The sequence below is a fragment of the Balaenoptera physalus genome (genome assembly GCF_965194825.1).
Source record: "Balaenoptera physalus genome assembly, chromosome: 11".
In the NCBI taxonomy this organism is placed as follows: Eukaryota; Metazoa; Chordata; class Mammalia; order Artiodactyla; family Balaenopteridae; genus Balaenoptera; species Balaenoptera physalus.
Genome location: NC_138896.1, coordinates 33,790,505 through 33,805,938, shown reverse-complemented (window position 1 = coordinate 33,805,938; position 15,434 = coordinate 33,790,505). Strand labels below are relative to the sequence as shown.

The 15,434-nt window shown below is 43.7% G+C and overlaps 1 protein-coding gene across 1 annotated transcript; it reads right to left on the bottom strand.

The window, feature by feature from the left end:
* Window positions 1-513: 513 nt before the first annotated feature.
* USP49 (ubiquitin specific peptidase 49) lies at window positions 514-11,308 on the bottom strand (the record flags this gene model as incomplete). Its single annotated transcript, XM_082414781.1, has 5 exons — window positions 514-3,544; window positions 4,488-4,693; window positions 5,247-5,355; window positions 8,147-8,351; window positions 9,986-11,308. 5 exons carry the CDS (start codon window positions 11,306-11,308, stop codon window positions 3,354-3,356), a joined length of 2,034 nt encoding a protein of 677 aa, XP_082270907.1. The 3' UTR covers window positions 514-3,353.
* Window positions 11,309-15,434: the final 4,126 nt, after the last annotated feature.

The window sequence follows — 15,434 nt, the reverse complement described above, 5'->3', positions numbered from 1 at the left end:
TGAATCGTATAAAATTAGTTCACAAAGCTTTATCAGTAAGTAAAACAAACTCCATTTCTCCCTCCCTGCCCACCCACATCCCAACCCCCAACACCCAACCAAGTTTTCATTCTGTACTACTGTTGACCTCTCTTGTGTTTATGCTGGGACCTGGCTAGGGCCATGCTCCACTTCCAGCCAACCCACCTCATTAGTTCTTGCACTTTGATGGAACTGTAAGCATAGCCTGAGCAGGGAACTCATACAATCACTGACTCTAGAAGCCTTGCCATTAAAAACAAAAATAAACTCTGCTATTGAGTCCATAGGACACATTAACACTTCTGTAGTTTCCAATTTTATTCATGACATTGTAAGAGACATCTGGAAATTCTTTACAGTGTGGCACTGCCCCCATCAGCCTGAGAGGGACTGGATGAAAGCAGGCAAGAGGTCTGCCCACCTTTAATTAAGAGCTTCAGTTCCTGGCCATTGAGGGCATTCCTAATCTTTTTTTTTTTTTTTTTTTTTAAAAAAAAACAAACACTAGCATGGATGCTGTCAGAGGCAACCACAAGTATGAGGGTCAAGCTAGACTGAGGTAAAATCCTTTTTTGAGGGGCCAGGGTGCATTCATCTTGGCTGGCTACAGCAAAAAGTAAACACACCAGCCAACTACAAAGGGTTCCTAGAACGGGACTCCAACTACTTGTCTGGGAAAGAAGCAGGCTCGTAAGGTTCAGTTAGGAGATCTTGGGTATGATTTGGCAGCATCTAGTCAACTTCTACCCGGTTCTTATTTTCTTCTCCTTACAATGTTTCGACTTAAAGTAAGATGCAACTAAGAAATTCATCTACTTCCAGTATGTAATAAATTAAAGGCAAAGGGACATTTCCCTCACAACAGCCATTGGCTTATGCAGCAGGAAACTCTTTTCTTTAATTAAAATCTCCATAAATACTAACTTCTCAACAGCGTCTAGTGCTGCTGCCTCTGGGTACCTGAGGTGTCTCACTGCAGGGGCACCTTCAAGTGTGTGCAGCTCACTGAGGACTCTGGTATTGGTTTCTATTCCAACTCATTTTAAATGATTTTGTTAATTTGATACAATGTGTGCTCAGCTAAGTTAAGCACTTATTTTACAAAGTCCTTTGCTTAATAATCCTTAATACTTGGTATAAAACTATTTTTAAGAATTAAATATGAAGATCTTTTAATTTTCTATTAGATGTTTGTTTTTCTTGTTTTCCCCTGGACAGCCTGAGGGATGAAGTAGATGCTCTATTAGTACTTCTCCATTTGTAAGTTCTCTTTTTCTAGAATAATAAATATAGCATTCAGTGAAAGATGAGGCACAATTTATATTTTCCTTCCCTTTTTACTTTCCTTGGGTTTTTTTGAGTTAATGCGCTTTTCTCTTGCCACAAAAAGTCATCACCAATCATGCCAACTTAAAAATGTGGATCTAGGGGATACAGCCTCACGTCAGAGCCTCTGACAGCATGGGCAGCTGTGACACTTTAAAACAGTGTCCAGGTGAGGGTAAGCCCGGGCCAAGCTTGTACAAAGAAGCCTGCAGTAGACAATACAAACCAAATAGCATAAAAAATGCCATACGCTATCGCTTCCAAATAAAAGCTAAATATTACAGAAACCTCACAGTGTTGGAAAAAGCAAGTTTAATTTAAAATATAGTCACTCCTCTTCCTTATCAGGGTGAGCCATTTTCTGTCTGATTTCCTCCAAGTCTCAGTGCTGTCTGGCTGGTCCTATGGGAGAATTCATCTCAAACGAGGTCAACAGCAAATGCTACAGATCTGCTCGGGAAATGTGGTTCCTCAACATCGCTAAACCTTTGGCTCTCATTCTTCAGCCTTTCTTTTCCCAACTTCCCATCCCTCCCCAAACTCCCTTCACATCTATCCTCTTCAGGTGGCAACTGTACTTCTACCTGAATTGAAATGTTAATATGACATACTCAGTCAAAAGATGAGCATTCAGAGTGACAGGCTGAGGCGGGCTGCAGCACTCCCACAGTGAGAGTTACAGTTTGCATTCACTTTTACTAGTGAGTCTAAGCGAAGGACTGAAAAGGGAAATTCAGTGGTGCCTGATAGGGCAGAGAGTTTCTATCTGGGCAATTTCATGCCACTTAGAAACTGACCCAGTTTAAAAAAGAAAGATATATTTTACTAGCACTGGAGTTAAGGACAGGGCACTCTTGCTTTTTTCTCTGATGGATTGAGTGTGGGTGGGTAAAGAAACAGTAGGGATTAGCAGATTTTGGAGGAAACAGGCCAGGGCTGTCAACAATAAACTGTTCAGACATACAGGAGGAGGATTCCTAAGCCTTAGAAAAGCAAAAGCTCCCACATCTTGTGAACAGGAAATAAGCTGCAGATTAAAAAAAGCTGCATGCTGCACCAAGGTGAAGTGGGTGACAGGCATTTAGATAAGCCCTGGACCACTGGCTATCCCCCCACCCCCACCCCCTAACTGAGTTCTGAGAAGGCCTCAGACAACTGACCCAAAGACCAATTTAAACCAAACTATGTGCTTGCCCTAGACCTGAACCAGGAATTTGCTACAGAACTAGGTAGCCAGGAGTGCCCTTAGGCTCAGTGTACCACAAAGAACATGTCATGTACCAGTTTCTTGCTTCCCCATGTGAACTGCTCCTTCTTTAGAATGAAGGGATGTTCATGCCATCTCAGAAGATGTGGTATGATTAAATGACAGCAGCAGCCAGGGAGAGTATGACACATGAAAAACCTCCCATTTCACATGGAGAAATTTCCTCCATGCATCTCATTCCACTCTTCAACTGCTATCCCCTAAAAAAGGAAGTCTGCAGACTTTCAACCCTTGAGGGCTACTTCCTTTGTAGGAAAAAATCCTTAGACTTCACCTCCTGCCTTGGAACCAATCCTATCCAGCAAGCTGCCAGCCCAGGGCCCCTCCTTGCGTGCTCTGTCGAGGGCTGCTCACATCAGGAGGGTTCTTCTGGTGCTGCAAGGAGTCCTGATTAGCAGGGGAATCATGTAATAGCAAGAACATGGCTGGATATGACCAATTTACTCCCTCTTTCCTCCACCCAGATCCCTCTATATTCAGAAGCAACTGATGAAAGAGTCTTCATAGAAGTTACTCCTTTTGATTTGTTTTAACGAAGGAGGGAATTTCTAAACCCATTTAAAAGAAAGTTGCTACAAATTTTATGATAGCACATGAGTCACCTGGCATCTTCTGCTCTAGACCCAGTGAGGCAAACCTAGTAATCTGTTCCTGCAGTAAACCTTATTTCCTATATGAGGAAAGATGTATAGAAACCAATAGTTTAAAAGCAAGCCAGTCTTTGATACGTGCCTCCCATTCAGGGGAAGGTCCGTGGTCTGCCCTCATCGTTGTTGCTGGACTGCACCTGAGTTTGGAGTTGGGTTTCTGAGATTCTTGCATTGCCCTGAACTGTTCTTTGAGTGTAAAAAAGGATGTAGGCTTGAGTTTTGCACACTTCCTCGACACTGCATACATTCAGCTTTGAGTCATTGCAGTGGACCCAAAAACCTAGGAAACCAAATGAAAGAAAGAGAGAAAATGACTACCCAACTTACATTTCAGTCACCAGGCAAACGAGGAGATGAGGAAAGGGATAGAGGAGTTCTGAATAGATCCAACCCTTGATTGTTGGTGGAGGAAGAGAAAAGTAAATGAAACCAACAGACTTCCCTGAAACCACTGGTTTTAACCCCACAAGCCCCACCACAATACTGCTTGTAGTATCGACCGACTATAATTTTTGTCCTCATTTCATTTCATTCAGGCTTCTTCACTGCCCATTAGGGTTTTCTACAAAGATAGGAGATGGGGGGCTAAGAGATGGGAAGAGGAGGAGGAGGAGGAGAGGGGAAGTGTAAATAGAGAGAAGTGATAAAGGAAAACTTAGAAGGAATAAAAAGTTATTTTTTACAGGCTCACTCTGGCCACCCCAAGGGCTGAGGGGTTCAGGATGGGTACACTACTGAAAACACATCTGCAGTCCACCTGCCTCAGCGCAGTAGCTGGGAGGCTCTGCTCTGAGGGCAAGGACTGAAAGCTCCTTGGGAAGGGCCCTTGTAGTAAGTGCTCAGTAAGTGTCCTCAGCTTTATTATGAGCTGAGGCTAGTGAGATTCCATGAAGTTAGATAGGTCATATTGTCTCTGCAAAACCAAGAATGAAACTGAAGTCTACAGCAGAAGTATTAATAACAACAATAACCTCTAGCATTAACTGACCATTACATACTAGACACCGTGCTCAGCACTTTTACATGTTAGTTCCTGTCAATTCTTAGAACAATGAAATGTTGTTACTTAGTGATATATCTAAAATTTGAATCCATCTTTCGTAATTCTTTCCACTGGATTTTAATGTATGTAATATCCCCCTATAGATTAAATAAAAGGAATGAAATGTGGACAAACCAACCCTTTTTTGTGTCCCCCACCCCACAGAGTAAAGCGCACGCACCTCCCTCTGTGTTGTAGCAATAGGCTGTGTAGTGTCCTGAGCCAAACCCTTTCCCGTGATGCATGACCACTGCGGAGAGATCATAGGCAAAGGTCTCTTTGTCAAGAGAGGAGAGCATGTCCCTGCAGCAGTAAGGTTCCATGGTTAATACCTGGTCAAAGACGACATGGACCCCAATCTTCTCTCGGTGATTACGGCCAGACCACCTAGAACATGGATATAAACTTCTTACTAGTAAGAAATGGCATGTGTGATCAGAGGTAGAGGTAGGTAAAACAGGGAACGGAGAAAATTTAACCTTCTGGATTTGGTTTTCTTTCACAAGACAGTGGTAATCAATGTTGACATATATTTCCTGTGAATATTGCATGTTCTCTGAAACTAGAAATCCCCGAACAAGCAGTTCAGGCAATACTCTTTTTGTACTTTACCTCCTGCCCTCCTTTTCACAGATTATCTCACACTTTATTCTGAAGATGAATCTATAAAAGCCCAAGCGAGGCTAGAAAATGTTCAAGCACAGACACCCAAGTGCAGGCTAGCTGATTAAATAGGACCATGACAGCAGAAGTCCAGTCCTGGCCCCCGACATCAGCTTGCTTCACTGGGCACGAACCATACACTCCATGGAAAGCGTGAGGCCTCTAGGGAACAGGCTTCTCCTCCCAACACCGAAGAAGACATTTGCCTTCGCCAAAGCCTTTGAAGTAGCTATTCCCACAGCTCACAGCCACCTGGGACGCCCCAGAGCAAGCTCACCTGAATCTTTTAAGGTGCAGCCGGAGGACCTGAGGTAGTCTGTAGATCATTAACTGCTTTCTAGCTTCACTCAGAACAAGGGGTTTTGGATTGGATTTTCGTCGTTTGCCTATATGGTTTGGGAAGGCATAAGACATAGATTGTGAGGAAACTCATTCTTTCTGAGCTATGGCAGAGACAGTGACTTGCCACTTGATATGCATTCTCCTTATTTCTCAGTATTAAACCTCAATTATATTTGGGGGAGCAATGTGACCCTCTCTAAGACTGCATTTCCCAGCCTCGCATGCCTGCATGGAGTGGCCATGGAAGTTCTGGTTGAGATGAAAGGAGTGATTGTGTGGCACTCTTGGGATGGCTGCTTAAAGAAGGCTGACTCAGTTGTAAGGTGCATCTTTTGTCCTTCCCACTGTCTGAAAGGAATCTCAGTTTCCTTTCCTGTGAAATGGGGGATAATGCATATATTTCAGGCTTAGGGAAAAGGTAAGAGGACACAGAATTACTAAAGGACAGTGTGTTTAAACAGACTTTTTCCCCATGTGAATTGCTTGTGGCCTATACAAATATTTAGAAAAGAAACTTTGCTGGTTTTATATTTTTAATTTTTTTAAAAAATATTTATTTATTTATTTGGCTGCACTGGGTCTTAGTTGTGGCATACATGTGGGATCTAGTTCCCTGACCAGGGATCGAACCTGGGCCCCCTGCATTGGGAGCATGGAGTCTTACCCACTGGACCACCAGGGAAGTCCCTGGTTTTATATTTTTATGCCGTACCTATTTTCTGAAACATGTTTCTTGGTAACAGCACACTGCTAGACATGCAGGACAAGGCTGACAGGCTGGCCAAATACACCCAGTCCAAAGCAGAACCAGTGCTTGAGACTCCAATTTTGTTTCTAAAGATACTGAATTGTGGGTGAAATGCATTTCTAAATTACCACAAGTAAACAGTGGAAATGAAGTTCTCTTAATTTCCATCAGAAGCCTTCTCTATAACCATTTACTGATGACTGCTCTGTTATTATATTAATTAAATCGGTGAATGGATGGGAATATAAAATTAGTGGTCCACTGTGGTGCCTGCTAATTGTCTTTGAGCTGTTGAAATCATGGTCTCAGTGTCTGAAGAGCTTGGCATCTGATTTCGAAGTCCTGTCTGTACCACTCGTGAAAGGTAGCAAGTCACAGCCAGATGACATATCAAGGAGCTTTCTGTGACAATAGGATGTGTAGCTGTTGCTTCTCATAATAGACTGCAGCTTTTACTAGGGCTGGTAGTCATGATATGTGAGAGCATGAGCGGAAAGAGAATTCAAAGAGGGGCCTGGCCTTATTTTCCATTCCTGTTCACCAGCAGATTTTTGAAAATTACTGCAGCTCTGCCAGGGAATCTTGGCAGTGACTGCTACTCTCAGCAGAGGGAGTAAGTGAGCTAAGATGAAGACAATAATAGAATATGGCTTTGTTTCCCTAAAATGAAATTCACAAAGAAAAAGATACTACTGATTCAGCTGAGATTGATCAGTTCTGTCTCCCATTTGATTAAGCTGGCCACACAGAAAGGTGGAAGACTGATAGGTTTGAAACTTTCACAAGCAACAGATCAATGCATCTCATCCCTTCACCATAGCTTTCCTTCCCTGCTATTTGAACCTGTCTATAGAAATACTGAAAAATGGGCACATACGGCAACCAGAAAAACAATCCTTTCTTGCAAAAATTAAAAAAAAAGTATTTCTTGCCTAATCTATCAAGTCCAAGAATGATAGAGTTAAGGCTGTTAACATCCTTCTGTTCCTTACAAGTATAAAGCTTTACGAATCACTATTTTAAAAAGAAAAAACAATGTTCTAATAAGATAATTTACGTCACTGCCTTTATATCTCAATATGGAACAGGAGAGGTGAGTTTATGGTTAACCAAATACAGCACTTCAAATTTTGTTTTAAAATGGCAAAATGATAGCACGTATGACTTGATTTTTATCCTGATTCTTCACAGAGAACAGGTTTCCCACGATGTACTACTTTAAAAAACCATGTGCAGAAGTATTAAAAGGGCTACTGTAAAATTATTGTTCCCAAAACTTGTAGTCCAGACTACAGTATGGTTGCAAATTGATTTCAGATCTCTACACAATCCATTCATCTTAGTTTCCAAATCTCTATATGCCAAAAACCCAAACATCAGCTTCAAAGTATTTGGTCTCCATTTCCTCTGTACATGCTGGGTTAGCAAAAGCAGTAAGTGTTAGTGTGGTAAGACATGGGGGTGGGGATGGGGGGTGCATAAGATACTCACAGAGCCATATGGAAAAAATTCCACTTTACAATTAAAGCCATGACAGAGAAATACTTCCTTATGACCCTTCTGAGATGTGAACCTTTCAGGCATGTGAAAATAACTATGAAGCTGCCATACAGCAATGCACCATACAACTTCCTTTCTTGGTTTCATTGTACTTTAAATCTACAAATTCAGGACAAAAGCACACTTTTCTGATACCATAGCCCTCAAACAGGCTATGCCACCTGAACTTTAAATAAGAACTGTCAGACTCTGTATTCATGAATTTAAGCAGGACCCCTGTGCACTATGAAGCTAAGTACTCACATTCTTGGAGTCCCCACTTCAGGATCCATACTTTCAAATGCCTCCCAAGATAACTAATGTCAATCACAGCAGGAGTCAAAGGAGGCCCAACTCCTAGGTTTTGTTTTGCTTTTTAACATATAATGTCCATATGCTTGTTTTCAGGAAAATAGGAGAAAGAAAATCTTTAAAAGATGCTTTAAAACCACTCAATATTACAGTGTTACTTTTGACTAAAGTGGCAAATGAAACACCTTAAACTGATATTCCAGTTACACACACCTCCCCCTCCCCCCAGCACTCACTGTTACATTGGTCACAAGCGTAGATTCTCCCTTCCAGGGCCTCTGTCTCTGTGAACTTGGCCAGCATCTCAGTGAGCAGGCACTGAGTCTGATTCAAAGGGATAAACCCCTTTTCTATGCAGTGATAGCGTTCAGGGAATTCCAGGGACAGATCCCAAAAGGGCTCGATGGTATTGGATTTGTAATTGCATGATACACATGTGACCTAGAATGAAAAGATTGGTTTACAGGTTATATAACTTCCATGCTTCCCACATACATTTTTGCTAGCACATAACAACCAAAACTAAGTGTATAGTTTTCCAAAAACATTTAACTGCAATATTAAAATAATAAACATAACTTTAAGAGAATTAGAGCATATTACTTCTGGTATGTATCTCTAACCATGATGCTAGCTGGAACTGGAAAACCACACAGCACAGTTATTACTACCTACCCCTTTCTCTCTTCTCTCATAAAGCATGCTTTGCCATTCAATGCTGCAGTATTACAGATGAAAGTTACCGTGGAGTCAAGGCATCATCAATCTGAGATGGAGAATTTGCAGATTCCTGTCTGCTTCTCTCATCCTCATACTCTTGTTCTCTCCAGACTTTGCTCCTTCCATCCAGTCCAACTTGCCTCTCTTTTTGCCCTTGTTTCTTGCAGCATCCCTACACTGATCCCTGTGTTCCAAGAGCCTCAAAGTACCTTGTGATTAGACCTCTTCCCTGGCTGTAACCTTCCCAGATGCACCTTTCTGCCTACAGACCCTCAGGGGGGTAGAGGAAGTGCCGAGAAACACTCCCCTTTCACATGCTGAAAAACAAAAGTCTAAATAAACTTCCTCTTCCCATCCTACTCATCATTCTTTTAAAACCCTAAATACCAGGACACAAAACCTCAGTAGTATAGTGTAGAGGTTTTACCTGAATTTCTCTTTTTTTTTTTTTTTTAATGTGTGTTTTTATTTATTTATGGCTGTGTTGGGTCTCTGTTTCTGTGCGAGGGCTTTCTCTAGTTGTGGCAAGCGGGGGCCACTCTTCATCACAGTGCGCGGGCCTCTCACTATTGCAGCCTCTCTTGTTGCGGAGCACAAGCTCCAGACGCGCAGGCTCAGTAATTGTGGCTCACGGGCCCAGTTGCTCCGCGGCATGTGGGATCTTCCCAGACCAGGGCTCGAACCCGTGTCCCCTGCATTGGCAGGCAGACTCTCAACCACTGTGCCACCAGGGAAGCCACCTGAATCTCTTTAAGTTGCCCACCTCTTTGCCTCTACAAATTCTTTCTGCATATTCTCACAAAGCCTTATCTATGAGTCTTCACTCATGTCCTTAGATGGCTAAGGAAATGAAAGGTAATGGGGAACAGGAGGGAGACTTGCTTACCCTTTGGCATCCTCCTAGCCACCTCCCTCCCTTGTATGTAAAGAATGCCTTGGAAAGTAGAGTGCTCTTTCAAACAACTATGGAACCAAGGTTATAGGCAAACTCTTCAATTTCCTAAAACTGATCAAAGGATGGCACGTCAACAATGGGTACTTGATTAGAACAATGGGAATATTATATTACTCGAATCATCATTAAAGATTACAGACATTTACTGAAAGTGAAATGATATGGCAAGTTAAACTAAAAATCTGCCTGTTAAGACAGGAGGCAAATTCACCAACAAGGCCGTCGCACAGTACAGTAAAAGGTGCAGTGGCTGCCCTCAGCTATGCATAGTTATGGCAAATGTCGGCTACCCTAGTTAGGCCAACAGCCTGGGGGAGTGATACGCACGGGAAGCCTAACTACTACACCAGCCCCGCTCCAGTGTGGTGGGCAGCTGGGGGTGGGCTGGGCACACACCTACCTGGCTGAGTAGCTGCCCGTGAAATATGGTGTTCACCACCTTTAAGACCTGTTTGGTGAGCTTCCTCTGGGAGAAGGGGATGAGGATCCGGCGCTTGGTGCCCTCGGACTCGAGTTCCTGCTGCACTTTGTGCAACAACTCGCAGAGAAACTCCTGCGCGTCCTGCTGGTCGTAGCCGCGGAAGGCGGGGATCAGGCTCCACACCGAGTGAAGCATGGCGAAGGGCGACACCAGGGCCCACTTCCCGGACCACATGACGCGGAAGAGGGTGTGCAGTTCGTGGCAGAGGGAGATGTGCTTCGAGCTGGGCTCCTTGTTCTGGATGAGTTCTAGGCTCCTGCTGAGGGAGGCCCCGCCATTCAAGCAGAGGCCCTCGAGCTCGCAGGCCTCGGCCCCGTGGCTCCTGGGCGACAGTTCGGTGGCCGAGCTGCCGGCCGGCCTGCCCGCGAGCGGGGCCTTGCCGTTGGCGGCCCTGGGAAACAGCTGCTCCGTCTTGGACGGGTCGAGGTTCAGAAAGCACTCACGGAACTTGCGCAGGTGGCTGAGCACCTGGAGGATGGAGTTCATGTAGCAGGTGTTGCCCAGGTTGCGCAGGCCCGTGACACCCGGCGCCATGGCGGGCGCGCGGCGCGGCGCGGGGCGGGGCCCAGCGGGCGCGCGCGGCGCGGCGGCGCGGGGCGCGTGCAGCAGCAGGCGCGCGCTCTTGCGCGGAGGGGAACTGGCCAGCTCCTCCAGCAACCGCCGCTTCACCTCGCGCCGCCGCTGCCGCGCTGCCTCCTTCTTGCGCTCCAGCGCCTCCTGCCGCCGCCGCTGCTCCAGCTTGGCCTGGCCAAGCGAGGTCTTCTCGAACCAGAGCCGCAGCGTCCGGGCCAGCAGGCGCTGGCGCCGATACCACAGAGCCGTGAGCATCTGCGGCTGTCCCTGAGGAGCGCGCTGCGGCGGGACGGCGTCCTCGCCCGAGGCCATGGACCGCAGCGTCCGCCCGCGCCTCAGCGGCGGGTCCTGCGTCTGGCCCCTGACCGCCAAGAGGGAGCTTCTCAGCAGCTTGAGGTCCCCTTCCGGGTTGTCGTTGAGCACGTAGTCCTTGCACAGGTAGCAGAACACGTAGAGATCCCGGACCTCCATGGCTAGCGGGTGTCCAGTCTTTTCGAAGTGTTTGAGGGCGTGATCTTCGATGTAGCGGCCGCAGGCCACGTGCGAGCACTTGAGACAAGCCCACACGGACTCGGTGGTGGCGCACTCCCGGCAGCACCACTTCTGTGGGTTCAGGATGGAGTGGTCCTGGGCTAGCCGCAACCGCCCTACATGTTTGCATCTATCCATGTCTTATGGAAGTCTTCACTCTTTCAACCTGTCACGATTAGGGCCCTCGAAGAGAGAGAGAGAGAGAAAGAGAAAGCTTTCAGCAAAATATTTTCCTAGAAAAAGGCTTGCAACCGGCATTTTCCACTCAATATTCATTAGTTTTCAATTCAAAACTGGTTCTTTTGGAAGGAAGTTTAAAAAAAGAAAAAGAAAAGCAATTTTGGCATAGACTGGGTATAACAGAAAGACAGTTAAGTTCCTTAAAAAGACAGAATCATAAAATACTAAACGACAGACCTTAGCCCTAATGTGTAAGTTTACATTTTCCAAGGCTGTTTTAATTCTTGAATATCAGCTAATTTTTACGTAAGGCTGATTTGGAAATGTCATTACCCTTATTTCACATTGCACCCAACTGGCCACCAGGGGAAAGAAACTTGTATTCTGAACCATCTCTGAATTGATGATGTCCTGGAAGTGAAAGCCTCTCTGTCTCATACTGACAAGATCCTGGCTGCATGCAAAAAGGGACAGGGCAGAGGAAAGGAGAGGAGAGACATAGACAGCGTTTCACATACCAGTAGGAGAGATGAAGACTCTCAAATAATTGCTACTCTCAAGTAGCAATCTCAGGTCGGTTTCACTGTATTTCAAAGTAGAGATAAGAAGATAGGGTAAAAAAGATAAATGGTAAGAAAGAGAAAGTCCTCTGCAGTACAAAGTATCATTTTTATTTTCTGGAGTCCAGAGATCCGGATAAGTAGGTAGACTGAGCCTCAATCTAACATTTTGTCCTCTGTGGTCTGAATGTTTGCACCCCATTCATATGCTAAAATCTTAACCCTGAAAGGTGATGGTATTAGGAGGTAGGGCCTTTGGGAGGTGCTTAGGTCAAGAATGGCTTGACCCTCATGGGATGAGCCTTCAAGAATGGGATTAGTGCCTTTATAAAAGAGCTCCCTCACCCCTTCCTCCATGTGAGGACACCGTGAAAAGCCAGCCATATGGCCATGAACCAGTTAGTCCTCACCAGATACGGAATCTGGTGCCATGATCTTGGACTTCCCAGCCTCCAGAACTGTGAGAAATAAATGTTTGTTATTCATAAGCCACCTAGTCTATGATATTTTTGTTACAGCAATCCTGAGGGACTAAGCCAAAGTGTCTTTTTGAAAAGAACATTTACATCTTGTAGAAAGGATGGGAAAACGTTTACCTTCCTTACTGAAAGAATAGTTAAGTACAGAACTAGACAAATCTGACTCGTAGGACAAGAGGTGTAGTGGCTACTGGTATTACAGTATTTAACCAAACTACCGAGACAAAAGGAAAAAAAAGCAAACCTTCTGGATGATATATGTAAAAATGCTTTTTATTTTTAAAAACATTGGTAACATACTGAGCTTTTTTTTTTTTTTTTTGTCTTTCTAACATTGCTTCTTCAACATTGTTCATCAGAGAAGCCGAATAAGCAATTTTTCCAAGGGAAAGAGGCTATTTTAAAAGAAAACCTTTTATTCTTTGGAAACTTGACTATTTCCCCCCCCAATACCAGCATTTAAATTCCCTAAAGGCAGATCCTCTTATAAACTGGATTTCCTTCACCCCATTTCTTGCCCACTTTCATTTCTGTGAGCAAATACAGTTCTATGACTATGGGGTCACCCAGAGAAGTTCTAAATCCAAAGCACTCTGAGTAGTTCCTTTAGCTGGTTTTCCAGATGCCTTTTTTGGCTTGGCCCTATTGCTAAACCCCACAAATATACCACAGGACCAAACCAGAGATCCTTCCCATTTTTAAATTGCCCATTCCAGTGGGCAGAGGCCATGTCCCTATATAAGAAATCCTTAAATCATACAAAGGAAAGTAACCTAGATTATCTTCCATCAAGTCAGATCATGCTTTTCCTTTGAGTACTGTCAGGATTTAGTTTCTACTATATTATTTTTCTAATTATTGACTTGTTGCTAAGTGCCCTTTAAGTCATTTCTGTGGATGTATTTCTCCATTTCCTAACCCTTCAGAGAGGAGATCATGTGTTATATTTCTTTCTTTCCTTTTTTTTTGGCCGCACTGTGCAGCTTGCGGGATCTTAGTTCCCTGACCAGGGATCGAACCCGGGCCCACAGCAGTGAAACCACTGTGTCCTAACCGCTGGACCGCCAGGGAATTCCCTATTCTTCTTTTTAAAAAAGAAAATTTTCTTTATAATTCTTTATAATTTCAAGACTTGTGGGTGCTCAACTCTTGAGTAGTCAAAGGTGTTCTGTCAGAATCACCTCTCCACACAGACCAGAACAGTATTGAAATAACCATTTCTGTTTACTTTTTGTAGGGCATAGCCAAATTAAAAAAGACATACATTTAAAAGATAAAATGGTAAATAAATGAATTGTCTTTTTGCTACTTATTACCAATCAAGAATTTAAGTTGGATACACATGATGCTTACAACCAATTACTGGGGACACAAAAGAAAGTCAGTAATAAAAGAATGAAAAGGGGAAAAAAAAATCAAAAGACTGGCAATTCCCAAGTTTGTCACTAACTTCCTATTTTTCAAAATGTAGTCTCTGAACCACCTACCAGCATCAGAATTCCTTAGGATACTTGTCATATGTACACATTTCTGGTCATGACTCCAAATGTGATGAATCAGATTTTGGGAGAGGGGTCTAAAATCTCCATTTTAAACAAGCTCTACAGATGATTCATTTGCACATTAAAACCTTAGAACCACTGTACTAATCCAGTAAATTATATAGGGATGAAGAACTCCTCATAGAAATCGAAGAAATCAAAGAATCAATCAAAAATTTTATTTCTCAAGATCTTTCACTTAGACATTGTTCAATAGAACTCTCTGCAACGATGGAAATATTCTTTATCTGCGTTGTCCAATACTGTACTAACTAGCCACATGTGCCTCCTGAGTACTTGAAATGTGGCTAGTGAAACTGAGGGACTGACTTTTAATTTTATTTAATTTTAATTAATTTAAATTTAAATAGCCACACGTGACTGGTGGCTGCAGTATTAGATAGCACAGATTTAAATACACCAGGACAGGGGCTTCCCTGGCGGCGCAGTGGTTGAGAATCTGCCTGCCAATGCAGGGGACACGGGTTCGAGCCCTGGTCTGGGAAGATCCCACATGCCGCGGAGCAACTAGGCCCGTGAGCCACAATTACTGAACCTGCGCGTCTGGAGCCTGTGCTCCGCAACAAGAGAGGCCACGATAGTGAGAGGCCCGCGCACCGCAATGAAGAGTGGCCCCCGCTCACCGCAACTAGAGAAAGCCCTCGCACAGAAACAGAGACCCAACAGAGCCATAAATAAATAAATAAAATAAACCCAAAGTTTAAAAAAAAACCTGTCATCTTTAAAAACAAAACAAAACAAAACACCAGGACATACTATCTTTAGCTCACTTGGGTTTTCTTTTTGTTTTCTTCCCTTTGGAAGATTCAATACTCACTGAATCATGTCTGAATAGCCTCTTCTAACTCAAAACCTGACAAATCCCCATTTTAGCCAAAAGGAACCTTGATGTGTCTTCAGAAATTTAATTGCTATTGAGATCTTATCACATGAAACATAGCACAGCTTCAAATCCTACAAAGAGAGAATATTTCTATTAACAGGAATACAGCAACACAACACCCAGGACACCGATACCTTATGAAATCAACTTCTGTGCTAGAAAAAACATGCTGGAACAACCAAAAGCCAAAATAGAAAAACACTAAAAAACCATTCCACACCCTCTTCATGGAATGCTGTCAAATGGAAAGGGCACTCTGGAAATTCTTTCTTCCAATTTCATTTTCTGATCTATAAATCTGCTGATCACGCACATCCTTTCCTGCACAGCCTTTTTCCCATTACAGATCTGTCGTGGCAACTCACTAACCTGCCATATGGCAGAGTAAATCCATTCAGGAAAACACAGGGCTACTCTGCACCTCACTACACTGATTTAACCTAGGCAGACTAGCTTCTCTAGAGGAAAAACATAGCTGATCATGAAATGGAAATCACTCAAAAGTGACACAAAAGTCAACGCACACAACAGAGAATAAAGAGAATACAATCTTGAGTGTACTCAGTTCAAGAAAGACCATGTATTTCACTCACCCCTCAC